This window comes from Mesoplodon bidens, assembly GCF_964165515.1.
Source record: "Mesoplodon bidens genome assembly, chromosome: 3".
Classification (NCBI taxonomy): domain Eukaryota; kingdom Metazoa; phylum Chordata; class Mammalia; order Artiodactyla; family Ziphiidae; genus Mesoplodon; species Mesoplodon bidens.
This window is the reverse complement of record NC_138178.1, coordinates 65,890,284-65,912,145: the sequence shown is the minus strand read 5'-3', so window position 1 is coordinate 65,912,145 and position 21,862 is coordinate 65,890,284. Positions and strand designations below refer to the sequence as shown.

At 48.9% G+C, this 21,862-nt stretch overlaps 2 protein-coding genes across 2 annotated transcripts in view; one reads left to right on the top strand and one right to left on the bottom strand.

The window, feature by feature from the left end:
• Window positions 1-7,611, top strand: part of TMEM266 (transmembrane protein 266) — a 139,193-nt gene extending 131,582 nt beyond the window's left edge. The window contains exons 10-11 of the mRNA XM_081230155.1: window positions 5,023-5,085; window positions 6,468-7,611. Coding sequence (XP_081086281.1) covers window positions 5,023-5,085; window positions 6,468-7,060 — 656 coding nt within the window. The 3' untranslated portion in view covers window positions 7,061-7,611. The remainder of the gene's footprint in view (window positions 1-5,022; window positions 5,086-6,467) is intronic.
• Window positions 7,612-17,575: 9,964 nt separating this feature from the next.
• The window catches only part of ETFA (electron transfer flavoprotein subunit alpha), an 86,481-nt gene continuing 82,194 nt past the window's right edge, over window positions 17,576-21,862 (bottom strand). The window contains exon 12 of the mRNA XM_081229245.1: window positions 17,576-17,882. Coding sequence (XP_081085371.1) covers window positions 17,844-17,882 — 39 coding nt within the window. The 3' untranslated portion in view covers window positions 17,576-17,843. The remainder of the gene's footprint in view (window positions 17,883-21,862) is intronic.

The window sequence follows — 21,862 nt, the reverse complement described above, 5'->3', positions numbered from 1 at the left end:
TGTAAACTAGCTGACCATACATGGGTAGGTTTATTTCTGGGCCTTAATGCTTTTTCTAAAAAAATAAGTTTATTTATTTATTTTTGGGGGGCTGCATTGGGTCTTTGTTGCTGCACACAGGCTTTCTCTAGTTGCGGCAAGCGGTGGCTATTCTGGTTGTGGTGTGCGGGCTTCTCTTTGTGGTGGCTTCTTTTGTGGTGGAGCACGGGCTCAAGGCACACAGGCTTCAGTAGTTGTGGTGCATGGGCTTAGTTGCTCTGTGGCATGTGGGATCTTCCTGGGCCAGGGGTTGAACCTGTGTCCCCTGCATTGCCAGGCGGATTCTTAACCACTGCGCCACTGGGAAGTCCCAACCTTAATGCTTTATAAACAAGGGGCCCCACAAGTTATGCAGCTGGTCTTATGTCTCAACCCTAAATTTTCCAAAATGAGAATAGTAGTGGAAGCACATCTTCACTGAGAGGAACTGAACATTCAGTCATACACACTGCCCTCAGCCTGGTTCACAGCAGGTGCTCAGTGAATAGTAGTGTCCCCCCTCAGTGAGGGCTGCTGAGCTGTGGAGCAGCAAGTTGGAGTTTGGGAATGGGAGTCCCGACCAGGAATCAGGGCTTCCATCTGGGCTTTGGGGCCTGGATCTACACAGGACGTGTGGGTGTGCAGTGCTGACCCCCACCCCCAGGCTGGCCAGTCCTGTCACCTGTGTGAGGCCCAGCTGACTCACCACCCTTTTGCTCCACCTCTGCCTCGCTTGGCAGGTTGGGGCCCGGCCCAAGGAGCAAACCCCACATAATGAGCATCGCCACCACAGCACCCAACCGGCTTTAGGAGGATTAGTCAGGATGGCTTTGCAGAATGTTCACACCCTAGGAAGAAAGGTGCTGGGCAGCTGAGAGCAGCTGCCACAGAAACGACCCAAGACTTTGGGGCTGGCAGGGAGCACCATGGGCCGGGGTTTCAGGGAGGTGAGGGACAGCCCCAGGTTAGACTTGACCTTCATTATCTCAGTGAAACATACAGCTCACCAGCATGTAGATATTTCTTACTCCCATTTTACAGGTGAGGAAGCTGAAGCTCAGAGTGGCTAGGGATTTGCCTAAGACCACACAGCAAACGTCTGCAGAGCTGAGGTTGGCACCTGGGCTCTTTTGTCCTGGAGTCTATGTTTGTACCAACCCTTCTTTCCTACCCCTCCAGGGTCAGCCAACCCAGTCTCCCTGTGAGGCAGTTCCTACGTGGCCCTAGGGCTCCTTGATGCCAAATCAAAACAACTGTGGGGCAGGGGGTTATTCTTAAATGGAAGGTGGGTAGTCCCATGTTGAGGCTGACTGATGGCCTCTTCCTGGCCACAAGCATCTGTGCCTGCTTTTCTTCTCTCCCCACAAGCTCCCAGACACCCAGTAGTCACTAGTCTCTGGGCAGGAAGTACCAGGGACTGAGAGCAAGGCTGTGTGCTGCAGGGTGCAAAGAGCATCTCAGAGGGTGAGGGGAATGGCCCTGGGAGGTCTTGCATGTCCCTGACCCAGCCATAGGCACTGTTCAGTCATCCTATTTATTGGCGGCTGGTATATGCCAAGCACCATGCTAAGTGCTGGGGAGACTCTGAGTAAAATGTGGCCCCTGCCCTCTAAGGCTCTTGGGCCCCTGTGTGGATGGGGACAGAACTCCAGCCCAAGTGGTCAGTTGTGGAGAAGGCGGACTACCTGAAGCAGAGAGGGGTGGGCGGGGTGGGGGGTGCGGGCAGCATCTGCACTGCTAGGGAAGCCCGGGCAGGCCTTGCTCTGACTTGTCTTAAAGTTCACTCTGAGGCCCCTGTGTTTGGAGCAGAGGAAGCAAATACAGACTGGACAGGCCTGCAGTGGCTGCCTGGAGACCTAGGTTCTGTGTCAGGCGTGTCCATGGAGTGAGCAATCCCATTCATTAATCCCACAGGCATGACGAGAGTCCAAAGGGGAAAGCAAGAGGTCTGACCTAAGGCTGGACTATGGGCCATAGCAGAGGGTATCTGGGGTCCCTCAACTGGTTAGATTCAGCAGCAGTTGCGTTGTTGGTAAGGATGGAGAAGAAGCATGGAGAAGTGACCAGGGTCCCAGCCTGGGTGGGCAAGGGAACCATTCACCAAGATGGAGGTGGAGGGAGAAACTGAGTTCTGTTTTGGACATGTTGAGTCAGAGGTAGCTGGAGGTCATCCAGGTGAAGCTGTCCAGTTGGCCAGACAAGTCAAAAGCTCAGGAGAGATATCTGGGCTGAAGGTCACCTGGCCTAGGTTATTTTACCTGGCCTAGGCTTGGATGAAGATGTGAGCATCCTCAAATAGTCAACACTGAGACAGGAGAGAGAGAGAGAATACCTTAGTAGACTGAATCAAGATTCAGAATGCTTTCAGCAGGCTCTGGGCTGAAACCAGCAAGCTGACATTTGCCTGAGATGATAAACATGAAGCCCTCTGTGGGGGGTTACACAGCCACAGCATGGCAAAGGCCTGGCTGGCCTGGCCCCAGCTCCTGCAGAGAAGACCTGGGCATTGATGTTGGCCACGAGCTCGTGAGTCAGCAGAGTAGGGCAGTTGCTAAACCCACTTGGAGGAGGTTAGGCTGCATTAGGGGAATGATCATGCCGGATCTTGGGAAGGACCCATCTGTTAAACAATCCCAGCCTTGCAGGACAGCAGTGAGGATTAAAGGAGGTCGGTGTGTGAAGTGCCGAACCTGCAGTCTGGAGCTTTGAAGGGCACAGTAAACGCTAGCTCCCTCCTCCCTACTCCTCCCCCCATCTTGGTCTCATCTAGAGCCCACAGTGAAACCTTCAGAGTGGAGAGGCTGGAAAACTGAGGAGGGGTGAAAAATGGACAGGGGTTTCTCAGGAGAAGAGACTTCTCAGGAGGGATGTGAGGGCTTTTTAAGTGCTGGAAGTTCTGTCGTACAGACTGTGAGTAGAAATGGGCTTAGCCTTGGTACCTGTGGGGGCAGGATCTGCAAGGCTTCACATAGCAGGCTCTTCCTGAGGAGACGGAGACTGGCTGCCTGACCAAGGAGTGGACGTCCCTAGGAGGCCCTGACTGTGCTCCCTGGAGGTAGAGGGTCAGGCACACTGACCCTGTTGAGCGCAGATGAACCTGATTATTAGAGCTGCTCAACAAAGAGGTAGGAGTCCCCTTCCCTGAGGTGCACAGGCCGTGGTGGGGAGAGCCCCCCGTCAGGCAGGGGTTGAGGTGATTTCCACACTGGGGGTTCGGGACACAGCTCAGGTGCCTCCGGTCCCTTCCCACTCTGCTCTGACTCTCACCTCTTGGAACTTCAGGGCTGGCAGAGGGGTCGGGAGCCAGCTGTTGCAATCTCTAAGAGCCCCGCCGGCCCCCTCGTGGTACAGATAAAGAAACTGAGGCCCAGAGAGGGGCTGTGACCTGCCCAGGTTCCCATGGTGGGCCAGTGGCAGCACCGGCACAAGAGCCCAGGCTCTGGGTTTTTCTCATTCACTCCAGGCCACCTCCTGAGAGTGGCCCCTTTGGGATTCGTGGGTCCGTGGATACTTTAGCTGAGTTCATTGTCCTGCCCACGTCACATGGCCCTCTACAGCCCCATCACAGGTGCCTGCTGCCATGGCCTCAGGATAAAACCAAGAGAAGTAACCAGAACCTCCCACCTCCCACTACCCAGGGTGGCCTGCAGGGCTAGACAGCATTTACAACATAAATTATGAAGGACCATGGAGAAGAGTGTTGCTGTCTGATTCTGAGGGAGTGTTGCTGGTTGATCCTGAAGCAGGGCCTGGAGCCAGCCTGGGGCCCCTCCCTCAGCTCAGACATTAGTGAAAAACACACATTTTTTCATTTAAAAAAAAATGAAATGACCACAGGCATTTAACGATCAAAAGAGGCCGAAAATGCTTTTAAGAGCCAGGTTGCTGTGCGTTGCTGCCACCTAGTCTCCCAGTGTCAGGGCAGGCTGGCTTCTGCAGCCATCTCAGGTGTGCCCAGGAAGGCGGCCACAGAAAGCATCAGGCCAGTCACCTGCACACCATGGCTTCTTGGGGTGTGGACCCCAGTCCTTCCCTTCTGCCCCATCATCAGGCACCACCCAGCCTCCCTCAGGGCTTGTCTTCCTCACCCGGGCACTGTGGTCTCTGTTCTCCTGTCTTAAAGTCTGACACCTTCCCAGCCACTCTCCCCGCAACCTTGGGAGTGACTCACACCTGACCACGTTCACACTTTCCGGTGGCTCCTCACTGCACTTGGGGCAAGGCTAAGCTCCTTAGGATGGCTTTTGGGGTCTCCTGTTGTCTGCTTTTCCTCCTATGGTCAGGCCTCTCTGTGAAGTTCTCACCTCTCCTCTCTCCATTCCTTCCCCACCCCTTCAGGACAAAGAACCAACATTTCTTTGAGACCCTGTTCCCTTGCCATCTCTCTTGACCTGGACAGCTTTACGCCTTCTCATTTGTTATTCATTCAATAACTGTTTACTGAGCACCCATCATGTGCTGGGAACAGTGTAGGGGGTGGGCATGCCCAGCGCCCATGTCCATTCCTGTACAGCGTGGAAGACCGAGGGGGCTGTCGCCGATGATCAGCCTCTGCACCTGGCTGTGTGTGGCTGCAAATGGGGCTTTGAGGCTTTTGCACTGAGGACAGCATTCCTGGTGACCCTGAGAACCTCAGGTGGATTCAGAGACTCAGGACATCCAGGCAGGGAAAGCCCTGAGGAACTATTTCCACACCCCTTATCTCAGAGAGGGGGAAACTGAGGACAGAGAAGGAAAGGGCCTGTTCATACCACACAGCAAGCTGGAGATGCTCCCTGATACCCAGTCCAGTCCAGCCCAGCCCTGGGGCAGATGAGACATGCGGTCCCCCACGGAGGATCAAAGCATCAGGGAGCTTGTGGGAGACAAGCGCCTGTCTCCCCTCGTGGTAATGGGGGTAGGGGCAGGAGTACTGGGGGAGGAGCGTGAACTGGCCACAGCCCCTGCCTCTTGGACTCTCTGGCTCACCATCACACTCACCCTTCTCTGTCCCCACCTCCATAGAAGCTGCAGTGAAAGATGACATGAACAGCTACATCAGCCAGTACTACAATGGGCCCAGCAGTGGTAAGTCTTGTGTCGGCGGCTGTTCTGCATGTATCAGAACTTCTGTGTGGCCCTGTGCCAGAGGTGACCCTGGCAACCCCTAACATCCAGGCTAGGGACAACTCGACCTGGCTGTCCACCTCCCAGCACCTGTGAACCATAACTGCAGGCAGGGTTCAAGGCTCCCAGCAAACTCTAGCGCTAGAGCTGTGGGTGTTGTGGTGGGAGTGCTCTGGGATCGCCAAAGAGAGCTGCATGGGGGACTCTGGAATGGGAGGGGGCTGGAATCTAGACGTCTAAGTGACCTCAGCGCCTCCCAACCTGAGAACCTTTCAGGATGAGCATGATGGGGGTGAGATAGCAGCGTAATTGGGCTTGAGAAGTAACAGGCATTGGGCATGTCCTTGCTTGATTTATGTTTCATTCTTGCACTTCAGAAAGTCTTAGGGGACCTAGTGGTTTTCACTTATGGGGAGGGTTGAGTGAGTTTAAAAATAATACTCAGTCCTTCAACGTCTTGTTTCTCCTTAGCCAATGTCTTGAATCTTGTAGTTTGGGTTTCACAGCCCTTAAATCCTGGTAAACTCCGTTGTAAGGCTAGACTCCCTCTTCTGCCTCCTCTTCCAAAGCCTTATCTAACCTGCTGGTCTCAAAGACCACCATCTCCCAGTACACTCTCCCCACCACTTTAGAGAGAAACCTTGACCACACTACACCCACTATGATTCAGCCCCTTGATACTTCTCAGAGAAGACATTTTGAGGTGTCCTTCACCCTCCCCCTACAATGCATCATATAGAGATTAATCAGTCTTCTGAAGGCACAGCTCTGGTCACGTCACTATCACACTGGACCCATTTAAAACTTTGACCCGCCTCTGACCATGAAATTCAAATTCCTTATCGTGGCACACCATGCTTTCTGAGTTATGATGGGCTAGATTATGCCACAGTGGCAATAACCCCACATCTGTGTGGTTTAAATAAATCAACAAAGGCCCATGGCACACTGGCCAGGGGCTCTGTGCCCAGGCTGTCATCTTTATTCTAGCACCCAGCAGGCAGAACAGCTGTCACCCCTTCCAGAACAGTGTTGACTGCCAGAGCAAAGCACGTCTGGTTTACATAGCTTCTCTGGGAAATGCCACTGGTCAGTTCTTACAGATGATTGGCCAAGGCACGCCACGTGTCCACACTTGAGTTCAGCAAGACGGGGAGGCATAATCCTCCCTCAGGGAGGTCAGTGAATATTGGAGAACTGGACCGCCTACCAAGACCTCTCCCAGCAAAGCCCATTCATACTCACCGCCCACCGTCCAGCCCCATTCCTAGACCCGCCCCCATCAGGGCACGCAGAGGTGTGGCACGGGCGGAGTGTGACCCGCATCCCCTCCTTCCTTGCAGACAGCGGTGCCCCAGAGCCAGCTGTGTGTGTGGTCACCACGGCGGCCATAGACGTTCACCAGCCCATCTCCTCTGACCTCTTTTCTGTCGATGTGCCCCTGAAGCTTGGCAGCGATGGTCCCTGCGCCAGCGCCACCTCTGAGAGCGCCTCCCGCTCCACTCGCGGCTCCGTCACCCAGGCCCAGAGTGACAGCAGCCACATGCTGGGCTCCTCCACGGACTGCGGCACTGCCCGCGAGGAGCCGTCCTCTGAGCCTAGCCCCTCCCCCCTGCCACTGCCGCCACCACCTCAGCAGGAGACGGCAGAGGCCACAGTCCAGGACCTGTTGTCCTCCCTGTCAGAGGACCCCTGCCCATCCCGGAGGGCCTTGGACCCAGCCTCCCTTGCCCGGCCCAGCACAGCGGGCTTGGCCCAAACCAGCCCCGAGCTGGAGCACAGGGTAAGTCTGTTCAACCAGAAGAACCAGGAGGGCTTCACTGTCTTTCAGATCAAGCCTGTCATCCATTTCCAGCCTGCTGCACCTGTGCTGGAGGAGAAGTTCAGATCTTTGGAATCCAAAGAGCAAAAGTTGCACAGGGTCCCTGAAGCCTAGAGCCTCCGGGCAGGCTGGGAGGGAGAGGGGCAGACAGCCATCTCACGCTCTCCCAGGGCCCTGCAGGCTACTGGGGCCACACAAGGGGCCCAGGAGCCCTCCTGGCCTCCCTCAGGGTGCTGCCTGCCTCCAGGGAGGTGACGCCAGGCCAGGAGGCCACACGCCTCAGACCTCAAAGCCCAGAGCTGGCGCCTCCTCTCACCCTGCTCAGGGGAGGGTGGTGCTCGTGGCTGGGTTTTTTTTAAACCACTTTTACAAAAACCAGCCTGTGGCCCAGCTCCAGCAGGGCAGAGTGCAGGGGCCAGCTCAGCCTCTTCCGTTGCCTTTGTTCCTGATGCCCACCCCGGACCCTCGGGAACAGCACTGTGAGCAGGGGCTATCCAGCCCCACCCCCAAGCCGTCTTTTCCAGGAATCCTGGGTGGAGCCAACACAATCACACACAGACCACCATCTGAGCCTATTTCATTTGTCCTCATTCTCTCATTTAGGCATGAGCATTTCTGAGTCTTTTCAAGACAAATCTAGTTTTCACCTTCACAGGACATAAAGGGATGGATCTGAAAGTGGGTGGGAGGGTCAGGGGGGTGGGGGGGGCAGCCATTTTCCAATCTTGGCTTTAATAATAAAAACCACCTGCACTGAGACTTCCAGTTGGCAGAGGTGTTCCTTTGGTTGCTAGTCCAAGTGAGGACCCCAGAGTGGCTTGTTTGGGTTCGAGTTGGCCTTGAAAACCAACCCAGAGAGCCCCAACTCCTCTCTGGTGTCCCCAAGGCCTTTATAGAGTGGAAGGAGCCCTGGACCCCAGGAGGGAAGCGCTCACACTGCCTGCCTGTGTGACTGTCAACTAGTACCTTCCCTTCCCTCATCTCCCCACCAAAATGGAGCTCAGAATACAGTGTTCCTTGCTGACAACTCCCAGACGCAGCTCACTGAGCCAGGGCTCCATCCCTCAGGGATCTTGAACTTAGCAGGTCCAAAGCTGAGCATGATATCTTGCCCGCAGCCTGCGCCTCCTCCTGGATTCCCAGCCCGGGCACCACCATCCACCCAGCCATGAACGTGAATGAATCTTGGCTCCCTTCTCATCTCCCACAAGCAGTCACGAACGCTGGCCATTCTGCCCTCCAAGTCACCTGCCCCAGACCCCATCATCACAGCCTTGCTAAGGCCCAGGCCCAGCTCTGGCTCCACCCTCCTCCAATCAGTGTGTCCCCAACTGGGCTGCTGAGCCTGGTCACTGTCTCCCTTGCTGAAAAGTCTCCAAGGGATTTTATGATCACTATGTTTCATTTTATATGTCCAGAAGAAAAAGGGAAGATAATTTTTTTCATTTCAAGGGCTCCCATTGCCTCAACTGAGTTTCTTGGTGGGGGTCACAACTCTTAAATGAGCTCGCTTGCCTGCCCCCCTCCCAACCTGCTCTTTCTCCCCTCCCTGTGTGTGCAGGTTGTTCTCACTTCTCAAGTGTCTCACTAGTAGGTCAGGGTGTCCTCCCAGTTCCTGTGGCCCCTGGGACTCACCCTGACAGTGCAGTCAGTGATCTCCTGGCTTGGTCAGCATCTGCATCCCTGCTTGCATCCCCTTGGTACTCAAGATCAGGGATCAGGCCCGAGTCCCATTAAAACCCTAGAGCCCTGCGTAAGGCCACAGGCTTGGGCAAAGTCACTCAGGAAAGACGGCTGAATTGGAAAAAAGGGAGGGAAATTACCACATGCAGACAAAGAACACCCTCATGATTCGTGGGGAGATCAGCACTTGTCAAAAAAGACATTAAAGGGAGCAGTGTCCAACCAAGCCGTTTTGGGGTATAGTCTGAGGCATTCCAGTCACCAGCAGCATAGTTACAGCTTCCATTACTGAGCACTCTGTAAGGCCTCTACACACTTGGGCTCCTGTAACCTTCTGATGACCCCATGAGGTGGTAAAACGGCCCATTTTACAGGTGTAGCACCCAAGGCTGAGAGGTTTAAGGAACTTCTCTGAGGTCAAACACTAATAAGAGAGGCACTGAAACTGGAGCCCAAATCTGCCTGGCAGTGTGCTAGGTGCTAGGACTCCCAAGTTTTAGAGCTTTTGGAAGTAAAGTGGTCACTCTTAGGTTTTGTCACATGATGGGCTGGAGGGCATTACCTGATTTATAATCTCTAGGGCAGGAGTCAGCAGGGTCTGTTATTAGCGGTCTGCATTTGCTGGACTAGAAACAGGTACTCTCCTCGGCCAGGCCCAGCTTGCTAAGCTGTGATGCCTTCTTTGCTGACTTCCCGTCACCCCAGCTCGTGGGCTAGTGCTGGCTACCCAAACAGGTAAATGAGCCTGTCCTGTGCCAGAGCTGAGACCCAGCTCCTAGCTGGCACCGCCTCTGCTGTGGACTTCTACTGCAGAGAAAACCACAGGACAGGGAGGAAAGCAATGGGGTAAGATGCTAGGCAAGTGGCCCCTGCTCTCTGCCTCAGTTTCCCCACCTAGAAGACCTCCACTTTTAAAAGCTGGTTTCTTAGGGTATTTACAAATTGCTGTGAGGTGAAATTCTGCCTGAGCACTCACTGTTGCCTTCCTGCTTGAACAGGCAGTAGCAGTGTTAGAACTGCCACACAAGCGGATGAAGACTGGGGGCAGAGATGCCAAGAGGTGGTCCCACCTCTCCGAGAACAGAGTCTACAGTCACCGAGTTAGAGGGTGCACACAGACAGAGGAAGCCACTCACCTGTCTGAGGACAGGCGCAAGGCAGTCTCTCACAGCCTGGAGTGCAAGAGGTGGAGAGTAAAAGCTGTGGCTTTCACGGTTCCCCCGGGTGCCACAGCCCAGAGTTATGGCTGGCGGGCAGCTGGGGACTGGTGGAGATGGAGCCTGAGTACTCCCTCCCTGGGAGGTTTGCAGCTCTGGGAAATAGCTCCCCTTGCTCGTCAACCCATTCAGAGAGCCCCCTCTGGTGCTCTCCCAGAAGAGAGGAGGGTCTGGTAACAGCTGCTCTCTCCTGTAAGCCAACAAAAGGGTGGTAACAGTAGTGGCTCCCATTTATTCATTTCCTGTTGTGATGGGTGCTCTTTGCAGTGTTCCCTCTTTATCACAGCCTTGCAAACTGGGTGCTGTTTTCCCTGCTTTACAGAGGAGAAAACAGACACAGAATGATTAATTAAATGACTTGCCCAAGGGCATACAGCTAAACTACTGGCAGGATTCAAACCCAGGTCTGTCTAGGTTACATGCCATGCTGGATACGGTGAAACGAACTGTGGGGTATTAAACCAGGTATCGTCAGGAGAGTCAGAGAGATAAATCAGCCTACGTGGCCCCTCAGGCTGGAGGGACCCGCCCACCCTCTCTGCAGAGCCCTGTGGCTCCTCCCACAGGGCCAGCCTCCTGGCTCCACCCTGCCATGAATTCAGCTGGAGAGGAGCCAGTCCTGTAGCCAGGGTGCCACCCTGACCTGCCAAACCTGGCAGCGAAGGCAAGGCTGAGAGCCACCAGTACTGGTGGCCAGCCCCCAAGGCAGCTTGGCCAGAGCCCTGCAGGCCTGGCTCAAAGTCCACCCAAGACTGGGGAGTTGTAAGGCCTTCCCTGAATGACACAACTGGCCCCTCTCCAGTCAGCCCTGGGCAAGTCCTCCAGCCCAAACCTTGGTTTTTCAGATCAAGTCACACAGACTGGGGTTTTTCACAGACCCTGGACACTTAGAGGCTGGTGGCCAGGAATTCTCTTCGGCGTGGTGGGTGTTTATTCCATCAGTGACTCTCAGCTCAGGAACACCTTTCTGACTCCAAGCTCCTGACTGGTGCTGCCTCCACGTTCCTCTCTGGTGTAATTTCCTCATCTCTAAAGAGACTAAAGGTGGGGCCGTACACTCTGTGAGCTGGGGAGAGCCTCAAATAAGATGAGGTCCAAGGAAGCCTTCTTAAAAACAAAGTATCTTACTAACAAGTCAATAGGACACTTGCATAGAGTTGCTTAACAAGGATACCCAACAACTCTGGGAGTTAACCCCAGGTTTTGAAAGGACATCTCAGGGCAGGAGAGAAGTCTGGATCACTCCACCTCCACCCTCCACCTCAGATGCTGTGGTGCATACAGGGTGTGCCAAAGCCCTGGGTTCTCAGCCCAGCTCTGGTTTGCTACATGGCTCCAAGTGAATCCATGGACTTGCTTCCTCACCCTGTACAGCAGGAATAATAACTCGTCCCCTCCGCCCCCATCCCCGTGAGGGTTGCTGGGATAGTTAATGACATAATGGAAGGGAAAGCCCTTTGAGAATGTTTCAAGGGAGACACAAACAGAAACCATCCTTATTAATAATAGATGCCTGGGGTGTTTCACTGCCTACCCACGTTCAGCACTTCTGGGGAAGGTTGCCCAGGAGATGCTCAGCTATTTCATTTGCTGCCACTGATAGTCTGATGTGGGGAGAGGGTGGTAGATGGGTGCTGAGAGGACGTGTGCCCCACCCCCCAGCCCCAATAGCCAGCCTAGGCACTGTATCCCCACTGGTTCCCCTGTAAATAATGCCCTGGAGTCACCCCAAGTTACAGCACTGTTGTTCCCCAGACAGGAACCACCTTATCTGCCTTCCTCTCCCTTTTCCAGTACAAGCCAAAAACATACATTTCCGTGGCATAAACTGAGTGATGAATTCATATCTACTCTGGAAAAATTTTTTTTTTTTTTGCTCCAGCACTGAAAAGTTTAGTATTGTCTCCTGGTGAATAGTTAATTTAATTATCCAAAGAAAATGATGGAACATTTGCTGCTAAATTTATTGCAAGCTACCAAAGAGAGAGGGCTGGCATAATTTTATGCAGAGCCCCAGGCTATAGCATAGGGGAGCAGGCTGCCTATTCATCCTGAAACAAGCAAATGAAATTGACTACCCTGGAGATCAATCAGGACATTAAACACTGTGATGAATGTGGCAGAATTCTTCAGTGTCTGAGATTTACAGGCCACCTTTCACCAAGCGCTCTAGGAGCCTCCCCAACATCAATTAAGCCTCACATCTAGGTAGGCTCACCTCCACCTCCACTGCATAAAGAAGAGGCATGGGGTTCTTGGACTTGGGTTTGCTAAGTGCCACAAAAGATAGCCAGTGTGCAGACTAGATCCAGATTCTAGTACAAAGACCCCCCACTTCCCTCAGCAAGGAACGTTTTAGAATGGAGGGATCAGGTTAAAAGGGGACTGAGGGATTGGGGTCCAGAGTGTGTCACATTCTTGGTGCTTCTGTGCCTTGTTCACACTGGGCCTTTTGCCTGGGATACATTTCTTTATGGGTTGATTCTGACTGGTCCTTCTGAACTCGGCTCAGCTGTCTTATCGTGCTCCCCTCCACTTCAGCCTGCCCCCGTCAGGCTGGATTAGGTACATCCTCTGTGTTCCCAAAGAGGGACTCAGGATATGGCATGTAGTTGAGAGTAAACTTTGGCCTAAGGTCACCACTCACTAGCTATGAATCCTTTGGCAAGTGTTTTAAGCTCTGTAGGCTTCAGTTTTCTCAACTGGAGAATGGAGAATAATACTATACCTTGTGGGGTTATGAAGCTTAAATGAAATATAATGTCTGTAAAGCCCTCAGCACAGCATCTTGGGCACAAAAAGCTCTCAAAAGTGGTTACTGTCTCCATTTACCTAAGCTGTTTGATATCTGCCAACACATTCACACAGGTCAAAGCTTGAAGATATCTTGGAAGATTACCAAGTGCAATTTGCCGCTTTACAGATGAGGAAAATGAAGGCTAAAAGGAGAAGGAATGTGGCCAGGGTACCTCTGAGACCATATCAGAACAAGGACAAGAACCCAAGGGTCCTGGTGATCAGCCCACTCAGTGCTCAGCCCTTCCTGTGGTCCCCAGGTCCCAGACCCCAATGTTCCCCGTGCAGGCCCCACGCTGGGAAGGGAAACAGCCCTCCAAGCTGGACCTGAGTACACAAAAAGGCAGCAGTAAGCTGCCTTTAACCACGTGACCAGTTGTGGTAGGCAAAGAAGGTGAAGCCCAGACAAGTAAAACCTCACCATGGCTTGATTGCTCACCAGTCGGGCACCAAAGAAAGTAAATGCCAGCTTCCTTCCCAATAAATTCCTAATTCCATCACACTTCCATGCTTCTAATGACAAGCTTGCTGTTTTGAGGCAGTGCAAACCAGAGGATCAAGTCCTGGAGAAGCTGGAAGATGGTGGGGGGCAGCCTGGCACGGTGCAAAGGCCAAGCTCTCCAAACCTGGAGTCAGCTTAGGTTCCACATCTCAATTACTGCCTCTGCTCGGTTACCTCTCAGCCCATTTCTTCATCCAGAAAGTAGGGGTTGATGATACCCCCTTTGGGGATCACAGTATTAGAGAAGGATACACAATGCACCTAGTAGGTTCTTAACAAGTAACATTTGCCACAAGTCTGGTTTGTGTTCTACCTCTACCATCTGCTTTGTGCCTTGGGGCACATCACCGCTCCTGAGACCCTGACTTCTTCACTGTTTCCTACCTTTTCCACCTCTTGGAGTAACTTACATGAAAGTGCTTTTATAAACCAAGGATTATCAGCAACTCTTCTTCATTTGGGTTTCCCCCAAAATATTTTTAAAACCCTAGGGCTATATGAATTGTGGCATTATATCACCCTATATGGGCTTTTTTACAAGGTTATCAGTCAAGTCTCCTTTAGTTCAGCAACAGCTAACCAAATCCATCTGTTACAACCAATAGTGTTCTCCAGGTTTCCCAGCCTCTTCAGCACTTTTACGTAGACCAAAACAAAAACCCCTCTCACCCCCGTGAGAGACAGTGTGAAATGCAACCATATCCCTTTCAGAAAGACAGCAAAGAGAGCACTTATGGCTGAGGTTTCATTCAAAGCCCCCCAGCCCAGTACAGACACGCCCAGGCTCTGCCGGCAGCATGGCTCCCACTCTGTCCTGGGAGGAAGAGCCCCAGTCTCTGCCAGCCTCGCCCAGAGCACCGGACCCATTTCCACAGTCTCAGGGGACCCATTCTGTACCCAAAGAGCTTTCAGCCAAACCCATCTGGGGCATAAGGCCAGAGGATTCCTGCAACAGCCTCCTAATCACTTCCATCTTCTCCTCCTCCCTCCATCCGTCCTGAACACACTGCCAGGTTATTTTATTCCTCTAGGTTATGTTATTCCTCCAGATCAGGTTACAGGCCTTCCTCTATATATGTCAATATCTCCCTGTTACCGGGAGGGTGCTTCTTAAGACCTGTTCAGGTGGCAGGGCCTCAGGATGTCATATGCAACTATTTGTGGAACATTCTGGATATACTGACATGTTTAATTCTAACATACAAACAAGGAACAGAACAACCAGCAGAGAGCATTTTTAAGGATTCAACACATGTCCACTAAACAAAAGCTGTGGAGGGTCAGTGGCTGCTGACCTCCTTAGTTAATATCTATTTGCTACCTGTTCATTCACTTTGGAATCTACTTATATTAAGACGACATAGCAGCAACCAAGGTTTTAGAAAAACGTATGCAAGAAAGACTTAGATTGGGGAATTCTATTATTTTTTTTCCTGTAAATCAGGAAAAGAACTTTCACAGTACCACCCCCGGCTCAGCTCCTGAAATGGCAGTATTCCTTGAGGGCAAAGTTTGAGAACCACTGACCAATAAGGAAAAAGGACAAACTCCTCAGCCTATCAGTCAATGTCCTCTGCAATCTGGCCTTAACTACCTACCGCCCTCAACCCCTTTCCTGACGCCCTGTGTTTCCACCCGTCACTGCCTCAAGCATCCATGTGAGCCCTTATCTGTTCTACTTCTGCCCCACATGCTAATATTAACGCCTCCACGCCCAAGGAATAACCACAGCTGGCCCACTGAGGGAGCTCTCCCTGTATGCGTTGACTACATGCTATCTGCTTTTCTAATCACTTGGGTCTCATCTTCCCTGGTAGCTGCAAATCTTGAGGGCAGGGGCTGTGCCTCTAACAGCTTGTATTCTCAGAGCCCAGGAGGAAGCTGTTCTCCCTGTCAGGACCACAAGCTACTTCAGGGCAGTGGCTGGGCCAGACTTCCAGGTGTTTGCTCCAGCATCCCACACAGCACAGCTCGCGGATGAACCAGGGAATATGCCCCATAGTACTGCTGAGAGACCGTGGGACCAGGGGCAAAGCTGGGTTCTGTACTTTCTCAACTACTGGAAAGCTGAGACCAGGGTCCTCACTAGGCCTCACTCCATAGAGTAAGGAGTTGTTCGCTTGATCTAAATGGCCTCAAGGACCTACTCAGCTCTGCCCTCACAGGGCTGCCTTTCTACATGCGTACTTTTGCTCTCTCAGGGACTTCGGGTTCTAATTAACCAAATTCCCAGGGCTGTATGAGATTAACCAAAGACCTCAAAAAACTAGGGAGAATAGAAAGCTACTCCTAACACCTTTCCCCACACTGCTTCCAGAGCTACTGCTCTGGGTCCTCAAGCCAGATGCAGGGGCAGTCCTTTGGAACTGACAGCTTGGTTTCCAACAAAACATAAGGAGAAAAAGGGCATGTCAGATTGCATCTTCTGGCATATATGGTAGTTTTAACAATTTGCCCCCATCTCACACAACTGCCTTTTTAAGGTAAACTTTAAGTGGGCACTTAGAGGGGCTTCTGAGTTGAACAAATTCCTGCTGGAAAGACAAGCCCAAATACTGACTCTTCTCCTCAACTAGGATCCTGAGGATGTGCCCTGCCCACCCAGCACCAAGCACCGAGTGCCCTTTACCTGAGGTTACTGTGCAGCGACTCCCTGTTCCTTGAGCCGAAGTGAGGCAGAATCACATACTGGTGAAGTCGCTGCTCTGAAGCCAAACTTCCTGGTTTCAAATCCTGGCTCTCATTTATAAGCTGTCTGAATTTAGGCAAGTTATATAACCTCTTTGTGCCTCAGCTTCCTCATCTGTAAAACAGGGATGATAATAATAGCATCTATCTTACAGGGTATTGTGAGGACTGAAGGGGTTTAATATATGTCAAGTGTTAGAATGGTGCCTGACATATAGTAAGCGTCATACTTAATGCTATTATGATGGTGATGAGTTGTACCCAGTAAATTAAGTGAGCAGCTGCTTAGAGCTCGGGCAGGGCAGTCATGATAGGAGGGAGCCAAAATGGAGAAAGACCAACCAGTTCAACCCTGAGGCTAGGAGCCACACAGAGATACCAGCTGGGATGGTCCTCCGTGAGCCAGCACACCCTATATATACTGGGGGTACCTCTGCAGCCATCACCTTTGCTGTCTCTCCTCTCCCCCAGTTAGTGTCCAATAGGGATGAGGAGTAAATGGAGAAGGCAATGAGCAAGGTTAGCTTTCTTTGGAAGAGCCCCAAAGACAGCAACAAGATATGAGAACTACTTTTGCAAGGGTGATTCAAACTATGTGGCCTTGGACAAGTCACTTTACCTCCTTCACTTCTTCTCTGTGCCTCAGTATCCCTATCTGCCCAAGAGGTGTGAACCTGATGATCATTCAGCTCTGCATTCTAGGATTCTACAGTTCTAGCAGAGCATCACTTTGATGCTCCTCTCATCTCATTAAAAGGAGGCAGAAATGCCAGTGTTTCACAGCAAGTGATTACGACACATCAAAAAGGGTTCAACTAGTCAGTCCCAGGCTGGCCACACAAAGGAACTGGCGGGCCCCTCTGCTCCCTCCACTTATGTATCACTCGTCACTTCCCATCTCTTTCCTGCCGTTTTCCTTGTCAACTACTATACCTTCTGCAGATTGGCTTCAGGGTGGCAGTTCTCTTCATTCAACTTGCCTACTGACTCCTGGCCCTTCTATGACCCCAGATACCTGCCCACGCCTTCCTGCAGGCTTGGCCAAAGCCTCACCAGCCTCTGTTCTGTGGGCTGCACTCACACCAGCTTCTGGCCTCTTGCAACATTCTCAACCTCAGCCATGCCCTAGGGCAGCAGAGGGAGACTGCCAGAGCTCACCACCCATGTGGCCAACTCACATGCCTGCTGCTTTCTAAGACAGCCCAAAGGAAGCCACCAGGAGGGCGAAAGAAAAGCCAGAGCATTCTCTGAGCAGGACTTTAAACATTTACAATAATATCAAACTATCTGTTAGCATAAGAGGCCATACTGTCTCAAAGCAGCCCCTCCTTCTCCACTTCCCTCTCCTTTATAGACATTAAGTCCTATCAGCTGACAAAACCTTAAAATGAAATGGAAAATGAAATTAACTTCAGCCAACTAAATATATTCAGCAGGTTCAGGTTTAAGTCAGGTCTGCTTCTGTCACATTACCTGTGATTTTCGGAAGACTGGAGTATATTTAAGATAATATCCATGCTTTGTGGCCATGCATTTTTAACTCTCAATTTGCCAATCTAGTTCCCTTATCTTAACAACTAGATTATGTTGATTAGGCTGGTGGCAACATTCATGTTTACAATTTTGCCTAAAACACAGAGCCTTCCATGAACAACACAGTCAAAGATAAAATAATAAATTAACTTTCACTCCTTTTTTTCAATTTTTTCTCTTCCTTTACAAAGACAGGCATATTTCTGGTAATAGTTTTAAAGCTGTGGAAAGGCTTTATTATATATTTTATTACAGAACTAGAAAATTTCAAAAAATAACTGTTTGGAACCACAAATAATTAAAAAGAAACATAATAATAACCCCATAAAAAAGCATTCTGGTGCCTGTTAGAATTTTTCCTCAAATTACAAAATGTAGCTCTCCACACTTTCCAATGATTGTCACGTTAGCCATGAACTTCTATGATTTCAGCTGAATATACTTTGTACAATTTTCCTTCTTAAGACATGGTCATGGCTCATTTTTTCTTCAATAGTTCTGTCATTTCAGGAACAACCTGCAAATTAAAAAAAAAAAGTTATTAAGCAACTTGAGTCTTCATTGTGATATGGTCACAGCTTCTTAAGAAGTAAAAAGAGGCCAAAAGAAACAATGTGGATCACTACAGAGGTACAAAGTGCCCCCTTCTCTCCCCCACCCAGGAACTCCCTGTTCACCCACAGTCTCTCTTCCCATCCATGGGGAAACTATAAACCTTGGAAGGGAAAGGTCACCTGGGACACATGGCTGGCAGCGCCAAAGCCCACTCATGGCCTAGGAGCCTTTCTGATACAACCCCAAACCTCAGAAAGGCACCACAGAAAATAGGAAGTCCAACTTTTCTCTGTGCTGAGAATAGTGTATATTTTTTACTTTCATGTTTCCTAGCATTCTTCCTTCCCTCACTGCATTCCTGCCCTTCCTTCAAAGTCCACACCAGAGTCTCTTGCTTAGTCATGACTCCTGTCAACCTCCTCTAGTACTTGTTTTCTCATTGTTCATTCATTCATTCATCATTCATTTAACAAACACTGTGGCTGTTGTTCCTCAGCACATGTTATCATCTTCTGGCACATAAAAATGAGCTGCATGCTGAACATTGCCCATCATCACTCTTTATTAAAATCAAGGCCTTGTGCTGATGCAGTGGCTGATCAGCAGACACAGTAAGAAACCACAGTGAGGGAAACTGACCGAGTTGGCTCCCACCTTAAAAAGGATTAATTACTGACCCTTGGTCTTGGCAGTTTAGTGGCTGCAACTGGAGCTTTTGGTGTGGAGCTGCTTCGTAACAGCCTGGACAACAGAGGAGGGCTACATGTGGGGACTGCAGGGGAATGTCACACAGAGCCCACCTGAAAACTAGCTGAGCCACTCGCGTAAAATATCAATTACTCAGTCTTCCAAGGGGCTCTCGACTGCCCTAGCTCACAAAGATCCCAGCTGAACTCGCCACTGATGAATATAGCCTCTCAATTATTTAAGAGAGCTACATTTCCATTAGGTGGAAATAATGTGTTCGTACAAAATTTATTAAGGAAATTGTTGACATGTTGTTCCTTCCGAATGTCACTTTGTCTCCAGCCTATTAAAAGGCCCATGTTTACCATGGAGCCAGGAGGCATTAGCTCAGGGGCAGCATTAAGTGCTGGCACCACTTCTCCCAGCTTTTCTCGGTGGAGAGACCATGAGCTTATGCCAGTCACACAGATGACATGCTAAATGAGCTTCATGTGGGACCTACGTGTTTCATGAAAAACAGGCTAGAGCCCAACTTCTTTTAAATAAAACATTAATTTGGTTTAGAACACAGTTTTTAAAAACCTTACAGAATGTCCCCCTGCCACACTCCCCAAAAAAGAGTCGAAGGGTCTTTCTCTCTCGATCCTCTACATCCTTTTTATTAGATCAACCTCAGACTTTCCAAGCATACCACACAATGCCTTAGTTAGGAAAAAGAACATGTCAACTCAGTTTACTGAGTATCTGATGGTCTTAGCACACTAAAAGATCTGGATTCTTATTTTTATTCTATTTTAGATACTGCAGAGGCAGCTCCCTATTCAGTAAGACCAAATGAGAGTGAATTTATGTTTAAAATACGATAATCTACTGATATAAGTCACAGCACAACTATATTTCACTCATTTACCTAGTATTTCCTCAGGATAAGCACTATGGGAGATAAAGAAGTTCAGGCCTGATTCCTGGCCATGAGGAGTTCCACTCACTATTTGGAGAGAAGAGCCAGAGGCCTATGAACAACCCAATTAGAAATGTGCTCATCTTCCACTGTAAATGTAAGAGGATGAGAAGAACAGCACTAAAAGCTCCAAATTCAGGAGTCCTGAGGAAAGTTGAGACTGGTGCAGACTAAGAAAAATCAGGACATTACCATGGAGAAGAAAAAGATACTGAGCAAAAAAATAAGGAGGCAAACAGAGATAAACATTGCAGGTTCCAGAGACAGTAAAGGGATTAGAACGACCCCAGTGAATGACTACGCTGGGAAGAGGTGAAAAAGGTTTAAAAAGACAGGAGGTATGCCAAGTCTAATCAATGGGAACACAATAGTCTCTCCAACAGAGATGGACAACTGGATAACCACACATACAAAAGAATGATGTTGGACTGGACCGTCACCTCACACCATATACAAAAATTAATTCAACATGGATCCACAACCTAATTATAAGAGCGAAAACCATAAGACTCTTGGATCATGACAACAGATTCTTAGATATGACATCCAAAACAAAAGCAACAAAAGAAAAAAATAGATGAACTGGCCTTTATCAAAATTAAAGCCTTTTGTCATCAAAGGACATTATCAAGAAAGTGAAAAGACAACTTACAAAATGGGAGAAAATATTTAGAAATCATATGTCTGGCAAGGGTTTAACATCCAGAATATATGAAGAAATCTTACAACTCAACAACAAAAAGACAAACAATTTAATTAAAAAATGGACAAAGGACTTGGATGAACATTTCTCTAAAGAAGATATACAAATGGCCAAAAAGCACACATAAAAAATGCTCAATATCACTGGTCATCAGAAAAATGCAAATCAAAACCACAATGAGATACCACTTCACAACCATTAGGATGGCTATAATAAAAGACAATAACAAGTGTAAGCCAGTGTATGGAGAAACTGGGGCCCTTGTATGTTATTTGGTAGGAACGTAAAATGAGGTAGCCACTTTGTAAAACAGTCTGACAGTTCTTCAAAATGTTAAACATAGAGTTATAAAGTAAACCAGCAATTTCATTCCTAGATATATATCCAAACAAGATGAATCAGTGCACAAAAACTCATACATGAATGCTCATGGCAGCATTATTTACAACAGACAAAACGTGGAAACAACTCAAAAGTCTATCAACTGATGAATGGATAAACAGATTGTGGCATATCCATATGATGGCTATTACTTGGCAATAAAAAGGAATAAAGTGCTGATACATGCTACATCATGGTGAACCTTTAAAACATTATTCTAAGAAGCCAGCCACAAAAGACCATATATTACACGATTCTATATCCAAGACTGGCAAATCTACAGAGACACAAAGATTAGTTGTTGCCAGGGGCCGGGGAGAATGTGAATAGGGAGTGGCTGCTAATGGGTATGGGGTTTCTGCTCAGTGTGATGAAGATGTTCCAGAATTAGACAGTAGTGATGGCTGCATAACTTTGTGAATATATTTAAAAAAAAAACCCCACTGAACTGTACATTTTAAAAGCATAAATTTTACAGTATATGAATTACATCTCAGTAAAGCTATTATATTGAGAAAAAAACAAAGACCCCAAACTACCAGTCAGGTGGTGCCCTCTGCCCTATCACTCTAACTCTGATTACGATATTTACCATTTATTAAGCACCTACTATGTAAATGTATGGTAGGAAATACAATCAGGTAGGCTAATATTTAACATAGACTATACTAGGTGTAGTATAATCTCATTTAATTCTCATTACAAGGTAGTATAATATTTATATTATCTATGAGAAAGCTTATATTCAGAGAGATTAAATAACTTGGCTAAGATAATTTAATTAGTATGTGCCTAAGACAGAATATGAAACAAAGCTCATAATTACCATACAATGTTATTTCTGTCATATGAAGAAAAAAAAAAAAACTTGTCCTAACTCATATGATTGTTGAAGGGTAAAGTGAAAGGATGAATATAAGAAAATAAAATGTTATGCATATATATTTTTACTCCAGACATGATGAAATTTGGTGGACACAGTGTCCCTTAGAGAATTATTAGTCTAATAGCTATATACACTTGTTATCTGTGATACAGTTTGAAATTTTTAATTTTTAAACAAAAATTTGATCTAAAAAATCCCTTCTATACAGCTATTATTTGACTTATGATGTTATTTTAAGATCATAATCCCAAATAGATAATAATTTTCATTCATCATTTGCATACTTGTATTTTTAAAGTTGTTATACCTTTAAATATTTGATAG